The following is a 19,414-nucleotide window of genomic DNA, read 5'->3' on the forward strand; positions in this document are numbered from 1 at the left end:
AATATTTAAACTCAGACGGGAATAACCGAAAGCGTCTAAGACGCGACTCGAAGCGCCAGATAATTCTGAGATATAGTACGATGTTGGTCGCGACCCGGTTCGCTCTCGACCAGCGGCCAGCATGTCCACCGCCATCGACACCGGCAGCCTTAGGCAGCGTCCTGTGAACGGCATTCGCCACACTCCCTCTGAGCAGGGCAAGGAGACCGACAAGCTCCTCGACTCGCACACCGAGTGAGTCTCACGCTGACACCTCACGCGCGGCAGAGCTAACCTCGACGCGTTTTCAGGTATGAGTTTGGCGGGCCATGGGGCGTCGTGTCTATTATGACCGGGTTCCCCATCCTCATGTACTACCTGTGGATCTGTCTTGTCTTTTACGATGGCCACCTCGTCTTCCCGCACTCCGTCAATGACATTGGACCGTTCTTTGGTCGTATGTGGGAGCATATCCGTGTCGTAAGCCTCTCAGATTCAACTATCTGTATATCTACTAAAGCTCCTTAGGATGCAAGTCCCAACTTGTATGCCTGGAAAGTCTACGGCGGTCTTATCCTTTTCCAACTCTTCCTCGCCTGGTGGGTCCCCGGTTACATGCAGGAAGGCCTTCCTGTCCCGTCATTGAACTACAAGACCCTGATGTACAAGTGCAACGCTCTGGGTTGCGTCTACATTACCTGGGCTACTGCTGCCGTCCTACACTATACTGGTATCTTCCGCCTGACGGCCATCATCGACAACTTCGGACACCTCATGACCGTAGCGATGATAGTCGGCTTTGGAGTTTCCTTTGGCATGTACTTCCTAACTGTCGCGACTGGCAACCAGATTCGCATGTCAGGCAGCTTCATCTATGACGTGTTCATGGGAGCATGCCTCAACCCGCGTATTGGTCCTATCGACCTCAAGATGTGGCTCGAAGTCCGCATCCCTTGGGTGCTCGTTTTTTTCATGTCGGTTTCCGGTGCTTGCAAGCAGTACGAGACATACGGCTACGTCACTCCTGTGGGTCTGGACCTCTCCATCCTGGCGGCGTCATCTAATTTCATTGTAGAACATGGCGTTCATGTGCCTGGCTACCTGGCTATATCTCAACGCTTGCATCAAGGGTGAAGAGTGTATTCCTCAGACTTGGGATATGTTCCACGAGAAGTGGGGTTTCCTTGTCATTTTCTGGAACTTCGCTGGCGTGCCCTTCGTAAGTGGCCTTTCTGAGCGACTGCGCATGATCGATCTAACTCTGCCCACTAGTCGTACATCTACTCTGTGGTGTATATGGCTACTCATGATCCTGAGAATTACCGCTTCTCCACTGTGACCTATGTCATTCTGTTTACCACCCTTCTTACCGCATACTACATGTAAGTGCCAGAGTCACCCTGATATCTATCTGTTCATCACTGACATGCTTATCAGCTTCGACACTTCCATGTCGCAAAAGAGTCGCTTCAAGATGCAGACTCAGGGCATTTTCGAGTACCGCAATACATTCCCTCAGCTGCCGTGGGGCACGCTTCATAACCCGAAGTTCATCCAGACTGCTCATGGTAACCGTCTGCTCATCGACGGCTGGTGGGCTTACTCGCGCAAGCCGAACTACGTCGCGGACTGGATCATGAGCTTGACCTGGGGTCTCTGCCAGGGCACCTGCTCACCTATCCCGTACTTCTACTCCGTCTTCTTCATCGCTGTCCTTGTTCACCGTGTCGGCCGTGACTTTGAGCGGTACGCCACCCATTTGTTCCTGATGCCGGTATGTGCTGACTTGCTCCGTGACAGCTGTGCGTTGAAGTATAGCAAGGATTGGGAGCGGTATTGCCAAGCCGTTCCTGCGAAGTTCATTCCGGGGATCTTTTAGTGAGCCCCAGAACCGCTATCAAAAACGTCTTTATTCGATGTATACCCTTGGTAATATTTCCAGGCTGTGGTAATACTTGCATAGCATCCATATTATCGTACTCACATGATGCGTTCCGTGACATGCTCTATCTCGATATAATAGCCTCTTTTGCCGTGTACTGAGTCTCGGACCGATCTGCAGAACATCTGTCTTGTGTAGCAAGCCTAATGTCACTCAATCTAGGGGAGTGGATCATTCTTGTGTCGTAACGTCGTATTGACCCTCGGCGAAGTGATAGCCCCGGCGCCTGATTCCATCCGACTCTCACGATGTTTTCGCAGCGACCAGAGGTACGGAATACCTGGTGTGTCGAGACACAGCAGCGCTGACTTCATGGCCACAGATTGTGCTTCCGAAACTCCCGAGAGGTAGTACGTTAAATTTCAACGGAAATAGCAGCGCACGATCTCGAAGGAGGCTGGAAGAGTCGGAATCCTCCGAATGGGCCCGTGAGGGGCCCTGAGGGGAAGAATCTTCCGAAATGAAAAGTGCTAAACTGTAATTGAAAGAAGGGTCAGATGTTATCATTCCGTCCAGGTTCACGATGTGTCACGGTACTTTGCCCCGCCGTGCGGCAGCGGCGTGTCTGGGTCGTCACCGTGCACAGCCGACCATGCATGATCGGCGCCTTGAACAGGCCGTAGACACATGCAGGGAGAGTCGATAATTGACATATCTCTCAACCGGAGGCCTATAAGACCCTCCACTTTCGGACCATCTCCGTTCGACCCACTTCGCAGAGCCCGCCCAACAACAGCCATCCAAGACCTAAGTTATTATTCAACCACCAGCAACATGCCCAAACACCTGATTCCCTCTACCGCCGATTCGGCCGAGTCCGCGTCGCTCAAGCATTCCCCCTCAAAGCGCGAGCGCGTCCGCAAGTTCCTTCACCGTGTCTCAAGCTTCGGACACCGCACACACAAGCATGAGCGGGGCCTTTCTCAAAGCACAGCCGTAACCGAGGCGCAGGCGCCCGGCTCAATGTCCTCGCCTGAACAGCATATTATTGACCTCACCGTCGAGCCGCTTCCCGTGAAGGTCCCTCGCCGTGATAGTGTGTCGAGCTCAACGGGCAGCGCTCTCAAGCACAAGGCGGTCAGTAAGCTCGCCGCCGCGGCAATCGACGACGCGAGCTCCTTCCATTCAAGCGCTCCCTCCGACTCGAGCGCCAGCGATTCAGATAACGACAAACAAGTGCCCGAGTCCAAGCCCGCAAAGTATGTCGCGCTGTTTTCATGTTCTCATCTAGTCTGACCTATATTTTCCTCCAGGACTCCTCATGTCGAGCCGGAGCAACCTGCAGCTGATACTTCGGTGGTACTTGAGACCCCGGCTGTCGATGACACTCCTGCCGTTGACCCGGCAAGCATCCCTCTTCCTGCGGATGAGGCAGAAGAGTTCAACCCTGTCCCTCCTGTCTTTCTCAACGAGGAGGCACCTGCACCTGCACCTGCGCCTACACCTATTCCCGCACCAGAGGCTACCGAGCCTCCCCCCGAAATCAGCGAGACTCCCGCAGGTGTTAATGACGCCCCAGCTGTTATCGTTTCAGGTATGCATTCCTTGACATGCGTAATCACACGATGCTGACTTCAGTCCATCCAGAGGGCGCTGCCCCTGCACCCCAAGAAGCAGCTGCCGCTACCGACACACACCCCAAGGATCCCTTCGACGACGCCTATGCCGCCGACACCGAGAGCGTCTCCTCTGCTTCTCCCGAGCTCGCACCCGTTGTCCTCCCTGATAATGTGGAGGCGATGCCGCTAAACGAGCCAGCCGACGCCCCGGTCGTCGTCGATGCCGCTGTCGATCCCGAGCCTCACCCTGAGGAGCAGACCTGTGCCTCCGAGTCTCCCGAGGGCGCAGCTGAAGCCGCCACAGCTGTCGAGCCCATGGTCTTCGAGGCCGTCGAGGCCGTCGTCCCCTCTGCCCCCGAACCCGCCGAGGATGCAGTTGCTCCCGTTGAGCAACCAGTAGAGACCATCATCCCCTCCACTCCCGAACTCGTCGAGGATGTGGCAGCTCCTGTAGAACAACCAACTCAGACTGCGATACCTGACGCCTCAGCTGCAGTGCAGCAGTTTACAGAGGTCGAAGCCGTCACCGAGGCTCCCTCCGAACCCGCATCCTCCATCCCAGACGTTGTCATCGTCGCTCCTTCGCCCACTTCCACTTGCGAACCCTCGGTCTCTGCTACCGAGGCTCCCTCCGCACCCGCATCCTACATCCCATACGCTGTCGATGTCACTCCTTCGCCCATCTTCACCTCTAAACCCTTGGTCTCCGCCACCGAATCCGCTCCTTCTCTATCTAAAGAAATGCCGCCATGTTCTCTCTCGCTGCCTCCTCGAGCACTCCGTCCCCCACGCTCGAGCCGGCACAGAACTCGCTTGCGCCACTCGTCTCCTGGCTCCGGTCGAACTTCTCCGTGCTCAAGGCGTATCTCCCTGCACGACGCTCTGCTCTCCGCTGGCGCACACCCGTGTGCTACGGCGTCGCCGTCATGTGCTATTCCCTCACCTGGTACCTCTCGCGTCGGCCGCCAGTGAACGTCGAGGTCAACCGTTTCAACATGTATTAAACGCATCCCCTATTGTCTGTACCACCAACTGTATCGGTGTTAACCCTTCTCGGTTTATGTACTCGCGCGCTGTTGTAACCCTAGTGTATAACCCCTGTAAGAAAACCCCACTGTTCTCATACACAAATACACGTCGCCGCGTAGCTATGCCTCTGCGGGCCCTTTTAAAGAAGCAAAGTTCATCTGCGGGGAATATTGAGGTTCTGGGTGAGCTGCACGAGCAGGTCCTCTATGCGCTTCTGCCTGTCCTCGATCGCCGCCAACCTGCGCTCCGCCTCCGACATGCCTCCCTCCTCGTCGAGGATCTGCCCCGCGGTCTCCGTCGGGCCGTCCCGCGCCGCGTCGTCGGGGCTCTCCGACAGCGGCTGCGCTGCAAGGGCCGAGACTCCGGCACGCGACACCGGGCTCGACACGCCCGGGAAGCGCCGCTGGCCCTGTTGCTGCCGCGGTGACTGCGCGGCAGACGGCTGGCCGCCCGCGGGGAAGAACGAGTCGCCCGTCGAGGTCGTCGTCGTGCGGCGGCCACTAGGCTGCGGATGCAGACTCGACACGCGGCGGCGCGTCGCGGGGCCGTAGCTCACGGCGCTCGCGCCTGAAGCCGCGGTGCCCGGGGCATCGCCGCCGCCCTCGGCGGGCCCGACGTCGTCCGAGACGTTGAGCGGCTGGAAGATCTGCGCGAGCGGGCTCGGCGCGCTCGTCGCGATCTCGAGGCCGCGCGAGAGTAGCGACAGGGCGCGCGGATGCGGGAGGGGCGCGGACCCCGAGGCGGGCGAGGCCGTCTCAGGCTTCTTGGGCGACGTCTTGGGCGACGTCGGTGGCGAGGCGCCGTTCCCGGTCGGTCCAGATACTTGGCTGCGGACGCTCGCCACGGAGAACGATGGGCGGCCTCGGGAGATCGTGGATTGCCGCCGGTGTGCACGGGCGTCTATAGGAGGGATAGCATCGTCTTCGAGGTCGAGAGCGCTCTCGTCCGCTTCCTCTACCTGCTCCTCGAGCTCGAATATCTGCGAAACGCACAATTTGTATTTGCAAGGTGGGAGAGTTAAAATTGGAGACTTACTGCATCGATGTCTGCATCGGCACCGGTGAAACCCTCGAAAAACGCTGACAACGTCGCAAGTTTACGGTGAGAACCAGACTAGACGATTGAAACTTACATAGTCTCTTCAAGGGGCGCGGGAGCGTGTCGAAGACTTTCTCGGCCGCGGCAGACACAGTCTCGTAGAACGTAAGAGATCCGCTGTGTTTAGCTTGTCGCTCGTATGCTGCAATGAGCAGCAGTATGGGAAAGCTGGTTAGCCTGTGAAACATACGTCTGTCAAGACGTCCGGGCGGGGGGCGGGGAAGTATACGTACCTGATCATGAAAACGTTCACCTTGTGGAACCATCGCGGGCTTAGGATGTAGCTAGCAGGAAGCATCATGCACAACGCTACAAGGTTGATCGGTGGCTGGTAAGAGAAGAGCGAGTCGGCTTTGACACTATCCACCTGTTAACGACAGTTCCGGAAGTGCCAGACATCGTACCTACCCTTCAATGGTTGACACAGCTCTGCGGAACATGGCCTTCCGGGATATGAGTATATGTAGAGCGAAGGGCGAAATCAATGCATACCTCTGCGACAGCATCGTCGTTGATGGTCGTGAACGTATGTGATAATATGGATACAAGGACTGGTTTATTGAATGTCAATAAATGAGTCGGCAAATAAATACGAAAGCGCGCATACCGGTAGTAAGCATGGTGTTGCTCAAGCAGGTGAATGTGATGAACATGAACGGCCCGAAGACAGGATGGAAGGAAACTGTAAGTTCGGTAAGTCAACGAACCCTTGAATGTGCTAGAAAGTTGCTACTCACAAGCTCTATCGAACCCACTCGCGTCCAAGCCGAAGAAAAGATCGAGCATCCACCATGATATCTGACTGTGCGGCCATCAACATATGTCTGGTTATGGCCTATGCACTCTACGCACCCGGCTGAATAGCTGGATCATCAAGTTGATCAGGAGTAAGAAAAGACAGCAGCACGTAACATCGGTCACGTACCCCGCCTGGTTTCGACTTAGACTGTAGGCGTGATGTGAATAAATGATGTCACGTAACAATACTGTAAACGTACGTCCAAAGTGCGTATAGGAACCCTCCAAAACAAAATGCAGCGATGAGCATGAGGACGACGAACTGCACTATCATCGCTCGCAAGGCGAGAACCATGAGGTTATTTTTCAGCGTAACGAAAGCGAGGCTGCATGTATACGATAAGCTCGTCCTGCGGCAACCCCCACGAGACTCGGAAGGCGTACCGAGGGAACATGAGAACAGCGATGAGAGCGAGACAATCAATGCCAGTGGTGCGAGCCCAGTGATCTAAAGATTTTTTATGCCTTGTTCGTATATGAGTCGAAGGAAGACATACGATGATGGTATATTCCGTAGAGACGAAAAACAGCATACGTGCAGAACAATGTTACGAAAGCGAGGTCGAATCCGTTCTGGAACACAGTCTGAGTGTGAGACTACCATGCGGGGACAGAATGAATCTACCCATGTGCCTTTGAAATACACTACGAGTTACGAGTTACGACCGTCAGACTAATTAGACAATGTGAGACAGAGGGTGCCGGTACCTTTGATGCCATGCTCTTGCATAGCTGCGACCTTTTCCAGGGTAAAACCGAGAGCGTAGATCATGAACACTGCCTCAGCCGTATTTAGCTTGTTTAGCTCATTGAATTCCAGTGCGAAGATAAATAGGATGAACAGGATCAAGAAACTGTTTAGATTGTCAGGACTGCGAAGAAATGCTTGCGGATGAACATGCTTACTTCGAGTACTCGAGGACAGATCGAACTGCTGGGACCTTCAAGCTTCAAATTTCGCATCAGAACGACGGCAGAAGTGGGATGTAGTCGATGTGCGCACCGGTAATGATCCAGCAGAGGTGCTTTGTGTGGATCATAGAAGTGAATTGGATTTCGTTTGTATGTCTGAGAAGTACAGGTTAATGCTCCAGTAAGATACAAGACGTCAGGCACGCACATCAGAAAGAATGGAGCGACTACTGTCAGCTTGGTACACTATCTTCCCGCTACATGATACCGCCGTTAGTATCTAAACCGGATAAGGCATACGCGAAGATGATTACCTCCAGATACCGTCAATGACTTTTTGACACGCAGAGCTTTTGATGAAAATTTTAGCTTGACTGATGATAGCAATTTCGATAGCATTGCCGACCCGTTCCTCGAGATCGTCGTCGCGTTCTTCTCTCGCACGAGCAATGAGTCCAGGATCAGCACCCGAGTACACAGGCCAGCTTGTTGTAAGAGCTAGGGAAAGCTCTAGCATATTTGTGGCGTGATGTCGCAGAGTCCGAGTAGCCAAGATTTCGCAAAGTGCGCCTCTAGAACGGGACAGTGATGCAGTGGTGAGGTTGTGGTCGCGCAAGAAATACGCGCGATTGAGCAGAAAGCAAAAGACAACGCCCAAGTTGCCTCTCCGTTGCATCCCATTGTACTTTTCTTCCAGGGGCCTTATGAGCGTATACGTGAGGTCAGGTGCTGTAAGCTGTAAAACCCGTCTATTGAGCGCTCTTTGCAGCGGTTTAAGGAAGGCACGTCACCAACCGCTTCCACAGTCAATGGTGTGTCTTAAAGGCGCATTGAATAAACTATCTTATGACAACAACCAGTTCGCGCACCAATGAAATGCTAAAGATGTAACAGCATCATAGTTAGAGGCGTCTGTCCTTAGAGTAGCTGTCGATACGACTCACGATGGCATCCTAGCAAAACCGTTCGTCAATTTGTGCAAAATCAAAAACAAGAGACATGCTTACACTTCGTATCATCTGAATGACAGGATAGACTTCAGTTGTATCCACGGCTCTTTGCCTGAGCAAAGGCTGCCTTTCGGACTCGTGCTCCCGTCGCGTAGGCATGACAATCGCGAGAGACGTTTACGGGAATGATAAGCCTAAAGAATATTATCGTTCGAATAAACAGACAGCAGGTTGTGAGAGGGCGGAGGGCAAGCTCATGTAGGCCTACGAAAACGCGTGCGGTCAGCTTGAGGCTCTGGGTCAAGCTTGCTGTAGACGCCAGGACGCGTTTGGCAAGCGCCTGCCTCTCAGGGGCGCTTGTGGAGCCACAGATCATCACGGCCTGGACGGGATTTTTCCCACACTTGGTGTGTCTCTTACGACCATGTCGACCCGCACGCTCCGCAGACCAAGGCAGAGCTCCTCCGTGCAACATGACAACACCGAAAAAGAAAATACAGGACGGCCTAATGGAGTGAATGCAGAGCATAGGCCGAAAGCCAAGACAGGAGGCAAGGCCCGCAAAGGGTGCTGCTCCTGCGGGCAACCAGATGACGGATCGCCAATGATCCTATGCTCTGAGTGCAAAGAACTGTATGTAGCTGCCTCTCCATATGGCTGCTATCGGGGGATGTTGACCATAGGATTAGGTATCATTTCAAATGTGTGGATCTGGACGAGAGGGATGCCGAAGATATACGTGAGTTTTCGTTATCTCTGCGCCATGAGACTATGCTCAATTCTTGTCGTTTTTCTAACCAGAGCTATTCGTCTGTCCGTCATGTTATCAGAAGACAGGCCTACGAACAGTCAGTGAGTATCAAGCTTCGTCTTTTCACGCCTCTTTTCTTCAAACTGTAGGGTGTTTGTGGCTGCCATTCCCCGTTCCCGTCATGTATTTCACGCAATATCATGTAGTAACAACGTGCGATACCTCCTGTGTTCTTGTGCACCCCATAGTAGACCAGCTGAGCACTAGTCATCGTCGTCGTCATTATCGTTTGGCAGTGACCAGAGTGAGTTTGCGGCCGTCCAAGACATTCCGTCTCGCTTCTGGAGCTGCCGAAACATGTTGGTGTATGAACGTTCTGGTTTGGCTTCTGGTCGTTGCTCTGTGTATATGGCGCTCGTCAGACTGGCCGCAGCTTATTAACTCACGTCTTACGGACGTGAGAAATAAACTAGCGGTTACACGGGACAGGCATACTACCCATAACTTTATTTGAAACCTCGACGTTGGGAACTTGATACTGACGCATGACGATTTTCAGTGGATTGGGAAGGGCCAGATGCTCTCGAAACTCGTAATGCCGCTCCTACGACAACACCTACCCCTGTGAAGAAACAGCCTTCTCCTGAGCCCACGCCAAAGAAAGAACCAGAAGCGGAGGAGTCAACGGATGATAGCAGCGGGGATGAATATGTGGCGGAAAGCATGAAGCCGAAGCTCAAAGTACGTCTCGTCAGCTGCCCATTGTGTTTACCCCTGTTGATGTGCTGCGGATGTTCCTAGCGTCGTCGAGTACGTCCACTCAACAGCGACACAGATTCAGAGTCGGACGACGACACCAAGCGCAAGAGTGCCTCGAAGCATGCACGTCAGGCCAGTGTGGCCTCATCAAGCACACGAGAACGTACCGTCTCTGCATCACCCGGGCCAAGTGGACTGTTGAAGCGCAGACAGTCCACAGCGTCGCACCAGCCAGAGCCTAAACGAAAGCGTTCGGAATCTGAGGCCTCCAATGCAGGAGTAGATCCCGCAAGGAAGTACTGCCTGACCAAGTTGCATGAATTATTCCGCAACATATTCTTGCGATATCCTGTTCTCCCCGAAGCTGAGGGCGTCTCTATCGAGAAGAAACCCGAAGAGTTGACTCCGGAAGAGAAGGTGGTGCTTGAGGATAAGGCGAACCGCTTCGCTACAGATTTGGAGGAGTGCATGTTTGAACTGTATGCCGAACCTGACGCGAAGACAGGCAAGCGCACTGCTGCTGCCAAGTATAAGTAAGTTTCACCTCTTTGTGCATCCTGACCCGTCATACTGACCCATGGTCACAGGGAGCGTTTCCGTATGCTTACATTCAATTTGAGCAAATCTGACCGAGTTGTTCTGCACAAACGGATAGCCGCGTCACATATCAGTCCCAAGGAACTATCTACTATGTCTTCTACTGATTTGGCAGACGAGGAGACCAAGCAGTCCATCAGACAAGCCGAACAGGAGGCTTTGGAACACTCGATTCTGAAGAAGACCGTCATGCCGAGAGCAAAGATGACTCACAAAGGCATCCAAGACATTGAGGATGTTTCTGGTGCAGCTCAGCGCGATCGTGAACGGGAGCGTGAGCAGGAGGAGGAGGAGCGGATTGAACGAGAGCGACAGGAACGACTTAGGCTTCAGGCTCAGAAACAGGCTGCTCGTGCATCTGTTCCACCAGACTCTCCCGTTACGCCTATAACTCCTGGCTGGGGTGCCCCGCCACCCGTCCCAGTGCACGCATTGCATACAAGCGATCCAGACGCAATGGGCAGGTCACCCGTGAATCCGTTGCTTGTACAAACCTCGTTTGAGCTGGCGCCATCTACGCCCGTCGAGCAAGAGCTCAACCTGGCGGACCTCATTAACATTGATGAAGAGCCTGGCCAGGAGGTCTCTATCTCCCTCGTCACACCTGACTTGCTACCGGCTTCCGACAGTGCTCCTACCCCGACCGAGTCGAAAGCCTCTGCTGAATCGGTACCCGTGACACCTCTCACTGGCATCTCACCCTTCGCATCGAGGTCTTCTCACCCCGAACTCGCCTCTCGGCCTTCCTTCGACCTCAACGCAATTTGGTCGCCCAAGGAGGAGATTGCCCCGGAGATTCCAGATTCCCAGGACCTCAAAATGCAAGACGAGCAGCCACAGGACCCGTTGACTGCTTCACCGCTTGGCGTGGAAATTATTGGAGAGGAGGCGAACGACCAAGACTTTGACATGTTCCTCAACGGGGCAGACGAGGAGCCCGAGGCTGGACCGGCTACACCTGACGCACTCCCGCAGACTCCCGAAGATATTCAGGCTGCTCACGACGCGCAGACTCCAGTCTGGCAAGGCAAAGTGCGTGCCCATGAATATCCTGTCAATGATAGAATATACTAACGGGATTTTGTACAGGTAAGCATGCCATTAGACTCCACCATACCGCAAGAAGTGGATGTCAACGCTCGACTAGCTGGCGGGCGAAAGCTGGAAACTGACTCATTATTGTGGAAGACACTATTCCCAGTCGACCACCTCCGCATTGACGGACGAGTGCCGGTTGACAAGTCCGCGCAATACCTCACTCAATCGAGACTGAATTCATCACGAGAGCTCATTGCTGTGGTGTTCTCACCAGATTCAGAGGCGAGCGCGAGTAGCTTCAACTTACTGTCGAAGTACCTCATTGATAAAGGGTACGTACCACTACACATCTCCTTCGATTTGGCACTGACATGAACTTCTCTCAGACGCCACGGTCTCATATTTCCTTGGGGCCATAGGCCAAAGGAGCACCATCCTGGCCGCGAACTGTATATTATCCCGCTCCCGGCTAGCGAACCACTACCCGAATTCATCGAGTTGTTGGACGACCTGCAGCTACCGAAAATTCGAAGACACAATTGTATGATTGGCGTCTGGGTCCTCACCAGGGGTAAGCTTGCCCCTCCAGCCAATATGCCGGTATCAACTCCTCCAGCACCCCCAACGCCCACCCCAATAATTCCTCCCCCGGCTGCCGCTGGAGATGAATACCACCAGGTACCGCTACAGTCATCCCAGCCTCTGACGCCTCAGTTGCCATCCGCTAGTCCAATACTATCCACATCCGCTCCGCCACACTTACCGACTAGTTTCAAAGAAATCGTGTCACTAGGCCCCGACCGAATTAAGGAGATGTTGCGTACTCTGTCTGAGAGCGGCCAGATAACAATCGCACCTGTACCAGCTGAACAGCCTCAGCCGGCTGCGCTTATGGCAATGCCGCCGCCGATGCCCTCCGCGGTCTCGCCAGTTGCAGGACCACATCAGCAATGGGTCGGCCTCCTACCCTTCCCATCGGCGTACCCGCCCGTGGCGGGCCAACAGCCTGCTGTGCCGCATGCGCCCTATATACCACCTTCGTACGAGCAATACGGCTCTGGCGTTCCGCCACCGCCGCCGCCGCCGCCTGCCGGGCATCAGTACGATTCGTTCGACCGAGGCGGGGGACGTGGACACCGAGGCAGGAGCGGTGGGAGAGGAAGAGGAAGAGGACAACAGGGCGACCGACAGCGTGATTCGGGGTGGGGAGGTCGAGGCACAGGTCGAGGCAGGGGCGGCCAGCCAGGTGCTTCATCCGATCGACAGTGGGGCTCTCCGCAAAGATGGAACCAGTGAAAGCAAATGTAGTGTACTGTTAACTGTATACCACGTTGTCATACCTGTATCCTCTCTTAATCTGACTATCATGTTCAGGAATTAGTCTGCTTTATCGTGAAAAGTTCTCGAGTACGTCCAAAAATGTCATAAGAGATCGTGCCTGTTATAAATGATATGGTATCCTAATACGATGAAGTATAAATTCCGTGTCCACTCTTCTTCGGCGTTCCGCACGTCTCACCCAACATTCATTCAAAAGGCATCGGCTCCAGCGCCTCGACCAAGCGACCCCAGTTGACGGTGACGCCCTCGCAGAAGTCGCGTTCCTCTCGGGCAAGAGTCTTCGCAGCTTCAGTAAGAAGTGTGTTCTCCCGGTTGTGTAGCACAACGCGAAGTTCATGCCACATGCTATCAAGCGCGGTCAGCGTCATGTTTTGTGTCGTCGAATATGAGACCCACCAGGCTCGGACGAAGACTCTACGATTGAGTGCTGCAGTGATACCGGCCTGGTCCTTCTCGATCAAGCCCGAAAGCTTGTCGGCCTCGACTTCCCAGCCATCCTTCCTGGCTTGCTTGACACCCTCCAACTTCAAAGAGTTGGTCTCAACGCGCTTTTTCAGCTTTTCGACTTGATCGCCAGACAAACGATCATGGCGGATGAAGAGGTCTCGGGTCGCAATGTAGAGATCTCTCTGGGCCTGATAAAGATATAAGCATTTTTGATGTCGACCAATGCAAGGTAGAAGAAACACCTTAAGAGCTTCGAGCGTCGAATACAACAACGTGCGCGCCTGAAGTTCGACGTCAGTAAGGAAACCTTGCATAATGCGAGTGGATTGTTTCTCACCCGGTGCTCCAAAGCGTCTCCGTGCTGCTGAGTGTGAGCGGCGACGCTCGCCACGCCTTGGCGAACACCGGAACATAGCTCACACTCATCCCCACGCCAGCACTTACTGTTAACCTCAACTACCACCTTGAGGGCGTTGGTCAACCTCGCCGTGTCCGCCTGTGACGGATTATCCAATGCACGCCCGGGATGCATTAGCCCAGAGAACACGGATGAGGCCATGGAGGCGTTGTCGGCGACGTCGGAAGAAGAAGAAAACGAAGGCAAACCGAAGTGAGCTGGTATGAAGGGTCGCCGCGGAGTAGTGGGAGGGACCCGTACCGCTGCTGCCTCGCGCCGCTTAATCATGCGCTCGGCGAGAATACAGATCTTTTGCCATTGTTCGATTAGTATACCGATCTTGCCGCGGACAATACTACGCCCTTGTTAGCTTTAATCGTAGTACCTGTTCCAGGTTGGAAACGCACGCGAGTTTGTCCTCAAGATCACTGGGTATGGCCATCTCCTCGACTCGGTCTACACGTTTGCTGACAGATTCCTCCTCGTATGAGATGGTAGAATGTTTTCGCCACGACTCGAAGGATGGCTCTGTCAAAAAGACAGCCAGCAGTCCGTCTTCTTTGATTACGGGGTGGTTACTTAATTACACATGAACATTTTGGTTTGTTTCAAAGACGAGTGCACTCACATCACGAAGTTTAGGAAGCGAGCCAAGCCCCTCCTATAGCAAGTGTTATAAAGGTCGTCATTCGACTAATGTGACCTGGTTACTTACCTGCGCTGCTCGATAAAGCTTTCATCCGCTAAGCTGCGCTAAGTAAAAATAACGGATGTAATAGGCATAATGAGTACTCACGTCCCAATCTCTTCGGGGGGAGTGACGGAAGGAGTCTGAAAGGGTATCGACGAACTAGACAGTCCCACAATATGACAAATTCTGAGTATCGACGAGGTACCGGCGGTGCACGCTACATTTCCATCAGCCGCAAAATATATAGCATTAGACAAATAACGTACATCTGTCGCGACCTCGTACACAAGATAACGATTCAAAATGAACCCCTGCTGTCCGAGGATGTTCACCGTTATGTTTTCCTGTCTCCTCCACCAATTACTTGGTAAGCCCGTTCCGGAGATACTCGAAGGAATCCCATTAGACAGGATTCCGTTGGCGGCGGTAGGTGGAGGTGCGTTCGGAAGCTTGGATGCATTCCACGGGTCATCGGAGTACGCTCTTACCGGCATCGGCGCGCGTATTTGATAGTTCGCAAAGCCAGAAATGGAAGGGGCAATCGCTGACAAGTTAAGCTGAGGTGCAGGGAGCGCATTCTCTTGTGCGAGTGCGGCAACCATTTCGATGCTCAGATCTAGTGCATCATCAGTCGATGTTTAGGCAGCACTCGTATTTGGGCTTCCATGGTATATGACATACCTCTTCCACTTTGAGCAATTGCGACGAGAGCCAAGGCCACGAAGAACTCTTCTTTGGATACGCGAGGTTTGGAGCTTACAAGGCTGACAATCTGCATAGAGATGATGAACTTCTGAAACTGAACGACAGAGCTCTCTCTCACTTTATCAATAGTAGTAGCTGATAGTGCAGAAGTTTCAAGAACGCGCGAAAGTGCGTTTACAGAGGTTTCACCAATGCTGGCTGCGTCAACTGTGGCGAAGGCTTCATGGTAGATCGGCGGCACGGCAGCTTCTCCTGGTTGAGGGGGTGAATACACGAGAATTTTTGAACTGAGCGGCTCCACTTGCCAATAACGGAGGTGAAACTCGAGCCTCCACCAGTTGCCGACGAGGATGGCAGCGGTGGAGGTGCCGGGCTCGGTGCTGAGCTCCATGGATCGAGGCCGTCCGAGTCATATATCGAATTTGACAAAGGATTATCGACCATAGAGCCAACCCCGAAGTTGTTTACAGAATTTGAACCGTAATTTGGTGCAAGCCTAGGAGTATTGAACATGACCTGATGCGTCGCCGTCGTGTGGACATCGGCGAGCGGGGGAAGCGCGCGAGAGATAATTCCAGCGCCAAGTGTACGTGAAGCGCCTCGGGATGTAATGAGATCAGTAAGTATAACTACTGTGTCCTTACTTCAGCTAAGAGATTTTGAAGCATGGTAAGTAGAGCTCTTACTGAGAATACTTGCCTTTACTTACAGAACACGTACCACGTGTAATATAGGCCTTCACGCGGAGTAATTAGAACTCAGCAAGCGCGTCCTGCCGTCGCGTGAGCCTATGTCCTCGTCGTTGCCAACGTTCACCCCGGAATACTCGCTGTCGCCTCTGCCGCCGCCATGCAGGCACCGACAAGACTGCCAGGCCAGCAAGCCCCCGTCAAGATTTATAATGCCGTCTACTCTTCCGTACAGGTGTGTACTTTCGACGCGTTCCGGGTGGGAAAGGTGGCTTGAAAGCAGTATAGGTATATGAATGTATGGTCCGCGGTATAGCGGTTATGCGCAGAAGAGCAGACTCTTACGTCAACGCTACGCAAATACTAAAAGTCGCCGGCGTCGATAAGGGTCGTAGGACAAAGATTCTCGAGAAAGAGATCCTCCCGGGGAAGCATGAGATAGTCCAAGGGGGTTACGGCAAGTACCAAGGGACATGGTATGTACCCCGCTGCTCGATAACGCACCTCCTCTCTCACACTTTGCCTAAGGATTCCTCTTGAGCGTGGCAGAGACATCGCAGTGCAGTTTGGTGTCGCCTCCCTCCTCACACCGTTGTTTGACTTCGTACCGAATACCAACGCGATTGGCGCACTCCCACCTGGACTACCGCCAATGACAGGTGCAGTATGCTTTCTGACCGTTGCTGGACATCTTATACTTAGCGCACGGCTAGGGTTCTCTCCCGCTGGTCTCGCTCCTCCGCCAATCATGCCTGGTTCCGCGTTACGCCTCCTCAATCAAGGGCGCGCCCAAGGTCTCTTTACGCCATCAACGTCTACCTTAACTGCCAGTAGACCTTCAGGATATGGCTCGCCGTCACCGTACTACCCGGGCCCTTACACGAGCTCGCCATTCAACCCTCTTTCCGCCGTATCGCCTACACCACCTCCATCTCAGCCCCCTCTCAAGCGAACTCGGTCCGACACTGAGAGCGACATGAGCGTGAACAGCATAAGGACTTTCCCCCCTCCGTTAGCAGCATCACCGGACATACAAATGGCTGACAGGTCACGGCCACCTTCGACAGCGCCACTTGACAGCGCCGATGGGCCCTCTCCCAACAAACGAGCCCGAACAGAACCCGCGACGTCGCAGCTTATACCTACCGCTCCAAGCTCACCTATCTCGTCGCAGGTACGCCTTCCACTAACAACCCCCACTCCGAGCGCGAACGAGCTGGCCACCGAAGGAAGCTCGCAGTCTGTCATTGACAGCAAGGCAGCTCAACTTCAACCCAGCGAAGATTCTTCAGAGATCCGACTCGCGACTAAGCCTGCGCTCGCGCTCGGCATGGATCCTGCCGCGCCTGCGCGAGACGCTAGACGCGTCGCGACTATCGCGCATATATGTCAGAGGGACGAACCCGTAGCCGTTTTGAACGCACTGCGCGAAATCCCTCCAGACAATCCTGCTGTGGGGAATTGGGACGTGGACCTGGTCCTTGACGACCAAGGTCACACTGCACTACATCTCGCTGCCAGCATGGCACGTCACCAGACCGTGCAAGCCCTCATTGATAACGGTGCTGACGTGCGCCGGGGCAACTATAACGGCGAAACCGCCCTCGTTCGCGCTACCCTCGCGACAGCGAATTACGATACCCAAACATTTCACACTCTTGTGACTACCCTCCACACGTCCATACGGACATTAGACACGGCTCGAAAGAGCGTTTTGCATCACATTGTAGCATCTGCTGGCGTGAAGGGTCGCACCCACGCTGCGCGTTATTACCTCGACCAGATACTCTTCTGGGTTGCACAGCACCAGGGAGGTGATTTCAAAAGCTTGGTCGACCTTCAGGATCATTACGGCGATACCGCGCTGAATATTGCTGCAAGGGTCGGAAACCGTAGCCTAGTCCGGACCTTGCTCGATGTAGGTGCGAATCGCGTATTACCCAACAGACTGGGGCTTCGTCCGGGAGACTACGGTGTTGAGACCGAGGTACGCGAACCTCCCTCGCTCATCTCCAAGCTCCATAACTTCTTGTAATGTAGGAGCTTGGCGGTGGTCCTCGTGCCGAAGACATCCTGTCTTCCCTCCGCGGCGGTCCGTCGATTCCGGTGCAGAAGAGCCAAGACGTCTTAGCAGGTTGGTTGCTCCGATTGGATGACAGATCCTTCTGGTACTGAGGTACGCCCAGACATCCAAGCCATCATACAGGAGCTCCAGAGTGACTTCGCCGCTGAGGTCAAGACCAAACAAGATGCACTCGATGTGACTGGAGCGCACCTGCGGGCTGCAACGCGCGAGCTCTCTGAGCAGCGGAAGCAGATCTCTGTCGTGCAGGCGCAATGCGCCGAGCTTGACCTCGTAAACCAGCGGATACGCAACCTCGAAAAAGCGCTCGAGGAGGAAGACAAGTTTGACTGGACAGGGCGAACAGAGCCCGACGGTTCCGACGCCGGGTCGATTGCAGGTCTCGCCTTCCGCCTACGTGGCCTTGGTTCGACGATGGCAGGCATCGGCGGCAGCGTCGATCTATCGTTCAGTCTCGACTCTGAGCCCGCGGTGCCGATGGCGGACTCGATGCACAGCCTGATCCGTCTCAGACGGCTGAGCATGTGGCACACGCGTATCGAAAAACTCGTCGAGCAACGGCTGAACAAGCTCCAGGGCGCCAGTGCTGAGAGGGAGTTCCTGTGCAAGAAGATCGTTGCGTTGTGCACAAATGTACCCCTAGATAAGGTCGAAGATGTAAGTTCTGTGCCCTTCTGCTCAAAGCCATCGCTCACCATCGCCACTTCGATCAGCTGCTGGAAAATCTCGTTATCGCAGTGGAAAGTGAGTCGCAGGTGATCGATATTGGAAGGGTGTCTGGCTTCATGCAGAAAGTTTGTCACAGTGCTTTTAGTGTGATATCTTACTTACTGACCGTTCCGTTCAGGTTCGGAATGGTATAATGTGATTTGATACAGGATATACATACGGAAACCGTCAACTGTCGTTGCTCTCGGTCACATGTTATTGTATCATTCTCAAATCTCTCATCCACTTTATTCATAATATTCCACCGATGGACTGTGGCCTGACGTTGCTTGGCCGCGCGTCGGCTGAATACAGGCATACATTTTGGGGCAGAGATAGCGGCAAGATGTACAAAGACTACACGGGGAGTTCTTCCGGAGCAAAGATTTGGAAGTTACGGTTGTACGTCCCAGACGCAAGAAGTTTCGCGTCGCTCGATAAGTCAACAGACATGACCTTCCCGCCATCCGTCGGCAACGTGCGCAGCAGCTGCCAATCATCCGCGCTCCAGATCTTGACAAACCCGTCGTAGCCCGCGCTCGCAAGGTACAGTCCCGAACGGTACCGCCACTCCTCTTCGGTGGAGTCTGCGCCATTCGCCTGTGATTTGCTCTTGTCGTGTGACTGGTCCTCGATACCGTTCATCTCGACGTCGGGCGACGACTCGGGCTTGACGTATGAGAATGCCTCTTGCGCAGTGAAGAAGCGCACATCGGCGACGTTCGAGAGGTGTGCTGGGATGGTGTACAGCGCCTTCAGGGAGCGCATATCCCATACGCGGACTGTGTCGTCTCCCGATCCTGTCGCGATCTGGTGGCTAAGAATAATACTCAGGACATATTTGTTGTGAGTGGACGGAGGATGCTTACCCGTTTGGCGAAAAGTCGATGCCATAGATGGCTTGGACATGACCATCGAGGACCATGGCCGTTCTACCTGTC

The 19,414-nt window shown here is 54.0% G+C and overlaps 8 protein-coding genes across 8 annotated transcripts; 5 read left to right on the top strand and 3 right to left on the bottom strand.

Annotated features, from left to right (window-relative positions):
- The first annotated feature begins 69 nt into the window (after positions 1–69).
- On the top strand, positions 70–2,195 carry PHACADRAFT_129697 (uncharacterized protein). Its single transcript, XM_007400681.1, has 7 exons — positions 70–234; positions 291–459; positions 508–1,005; positions 1,055–1,198; positions 1,252–1,361; positions 1,417–1,725; positions 1,780–2,195. Exons 1-7 carry the CDS (start codon positions 122–124, stop codon positions 1,856–1,858), a joined length of 1,422 nt encoding a protein of 473 aa, XP_007400743.1. The 5' UTR covers positions 70–121; the 3' UTR covers positions 1,859–2,195.
- Positions 2,196–2,220: 25 nt separating this feature from the next.
- Positions 2,221–3,476, top strand: PHACADRAFT_263786 (uncharacterized protein). Its single transcript, XM_007400682.1, has one exon. The coding sequence runs from the start codon at positions 2,696–2,698 to the stop codon at positions 3,155–3,157; it is 462 nt and encodes a 153-aa protein (XP_007400744.1). The 5' UTR covers positions 2,221–2,695; the 3' UTR covers positions 3,158–3,476.
- Positions 3,477–3,484: 8 nt separating this feature from the next.
- PHACADRAFT_178211 (uncharacterized protein) lies at positions 3,485–8,576 on the bottom strand. The gene is made up of 21 exons (XM_007400683.1): positions 8,327–8,576; positions 8,113–8,135; positions 7,632–8,053; positions 7,526–7,574; positions 7,409–7,473; positions 7,312–7,353; positions 7,114–7,259; positions 7,031–7,050; positions 6,903–6,978; positions 6,790–6,853; positions 6,606–6,731; positions 6,533–6,553; positions 6,460–6,471; positions 6,345–6,409; positions 6,215–6,289; positions 6,100–6,158; positions 6,016–6,050; positions 5,841–5,966; positions 5,642–5,784; positions 5,541–5,588; positions 3,485–5,463 (listed from the first exon to the last, which is right to left on the bottom strand). The coding sequence occupies exons 1-21, from the start codon at positions 8,424–8,426 to the stop codon at positions 4,664–4,666; spliced, it is 2,517 nt and encodes an 838-aa protein (XP_007400745.1). The 5' UTR covers positions 8,427–8,576; the 3' UTR covers positions 3,485–4,663.
- A 98-nt stretch (positions 8,577–8,674) lies between these two features.
- On the top strand, positions 8,675–9,296 carry PHACADRAFT_263790 (uncharacterized protein). The gene has a single exon (XM_007400684.1). The coding sequence runs from the start codon at positions 8,692–8,694 to the stop codon at positions 9,121–9,123; it is 432 nt and encodes a 143-aa protein (XP_007400746.1). The 5' UTR covers positions 8,675–8,691; the 3' UTR covers positions 9,124–9,296.
- Positions 9,297–9,523: 227 nt separating this feature from the next.
- On the bottom strand, positions 9,524–9,776 carry PHACADRAFT_263791 (uncharacterized protein; the record flags this gene model as incomplete). The annotated part of the gene is made up of 1 exon (XM_007400685.1): positions 9,524–9,776. The coding sequence occupies exon 1, from the start codon at positions 9,741–9,743 to the stop codon at positions 9,525–9,527; it is 219 nt and encodes a 72-aa protein (XP_007400747.1). The 5' UTR covers positions 9,744–9,776.
- A 268-nt stretch (positions 9,777–10,044) lies between these two features.
- PHACADRAFT_60942 (uncharacterized protein) lies at positions 10,045–10,584 on the top strand (the record flags this gene model as incomplete). Its single annotated transcript, XM_007400686.1, has 2 exons — positions 10,045–10,310; positions 10,365–10,584. Coding segments are annotated over 2 exons (486 nt in total), but the record flags the coding sequence as incomplete, so codon positions are not given.
- Positions 10,585–11,780: 1,196 nt separating this feature from the next.
- Positions 11,781–15,511, bottom strand: PHACADRAFT_152486 (uncharacterized protein). Its single transcript, XM_007400687.1, has 12 exons — positions 15,299–15,511; positions 15,112–15,245; positions 14,970–15,060; positions 14,555–14,904; positions 14,394–14,505; positions 14,313–14,340; positions 14,226–14,258; positions 14,005–14,175; positions 13,538–13,952; positions 13,443–13,481; positions 13,150–13,388; positions 11,781–13,098 (listed from the first exon to the last, which is right to left on the bottom strand). The coding sequence occupies exons 1-12, from the start codon at positions 15,504–15,506 to the stop codon at positions 12,939–12,941; spliced, it is 1,980 nt and encodes a 659-aa protein (XP_007400749.1). The 5' UTR covers positions 15,507–15,511; the 3' UTR covers positions 11,781–12,938.
- A 267-nt stretch (positions 15,512–15,778) lies between these two features.
- On the top strand, positions 15,779–19,309 carry PHACADRAFT_213397 (uncharacterized protein). Its single transcript, XM_007400688.1, has 8 exons — positions 15,779–15,917; positions 15,971–16,158; positions 16,211–16,341; positions 16,396–17,669; positions 17,723–17,816; positions 17,869–18,422; positions 18,479–18,559; positions 18,613–19,309. Exons 1-8 carry the CDS (start codon positions 15,843–15,845, stop codon positions 18,631–18,633), a joined length of 2,418 nt encoding a protein of 805 aa, XP_007400750.1. The 5' UTR covers positions 15,779–15,842; the 3' UTR covers positions 18,634–19,309.
- Positions 19,310–19,414: the final 105 nt, after the last annotated feature.

The sequence above is a fragment of the Phanerochaete carnosa genome (assembly GCF_000300595.1).
Source record: "Phanerochaete carnosa HHB-10118-sp unplaced genomic scaffold PHACAscaffold_11, whole genome shotgun sequence".
Taxonomy (NCBI): domain Eukaryota; kingdom Fungi; phylum Basidiomycota; class Agaricomycetes; order Polyporales; family Phanerochaetaceae; genus Phanerochaete; species Phanerochaete carnosa.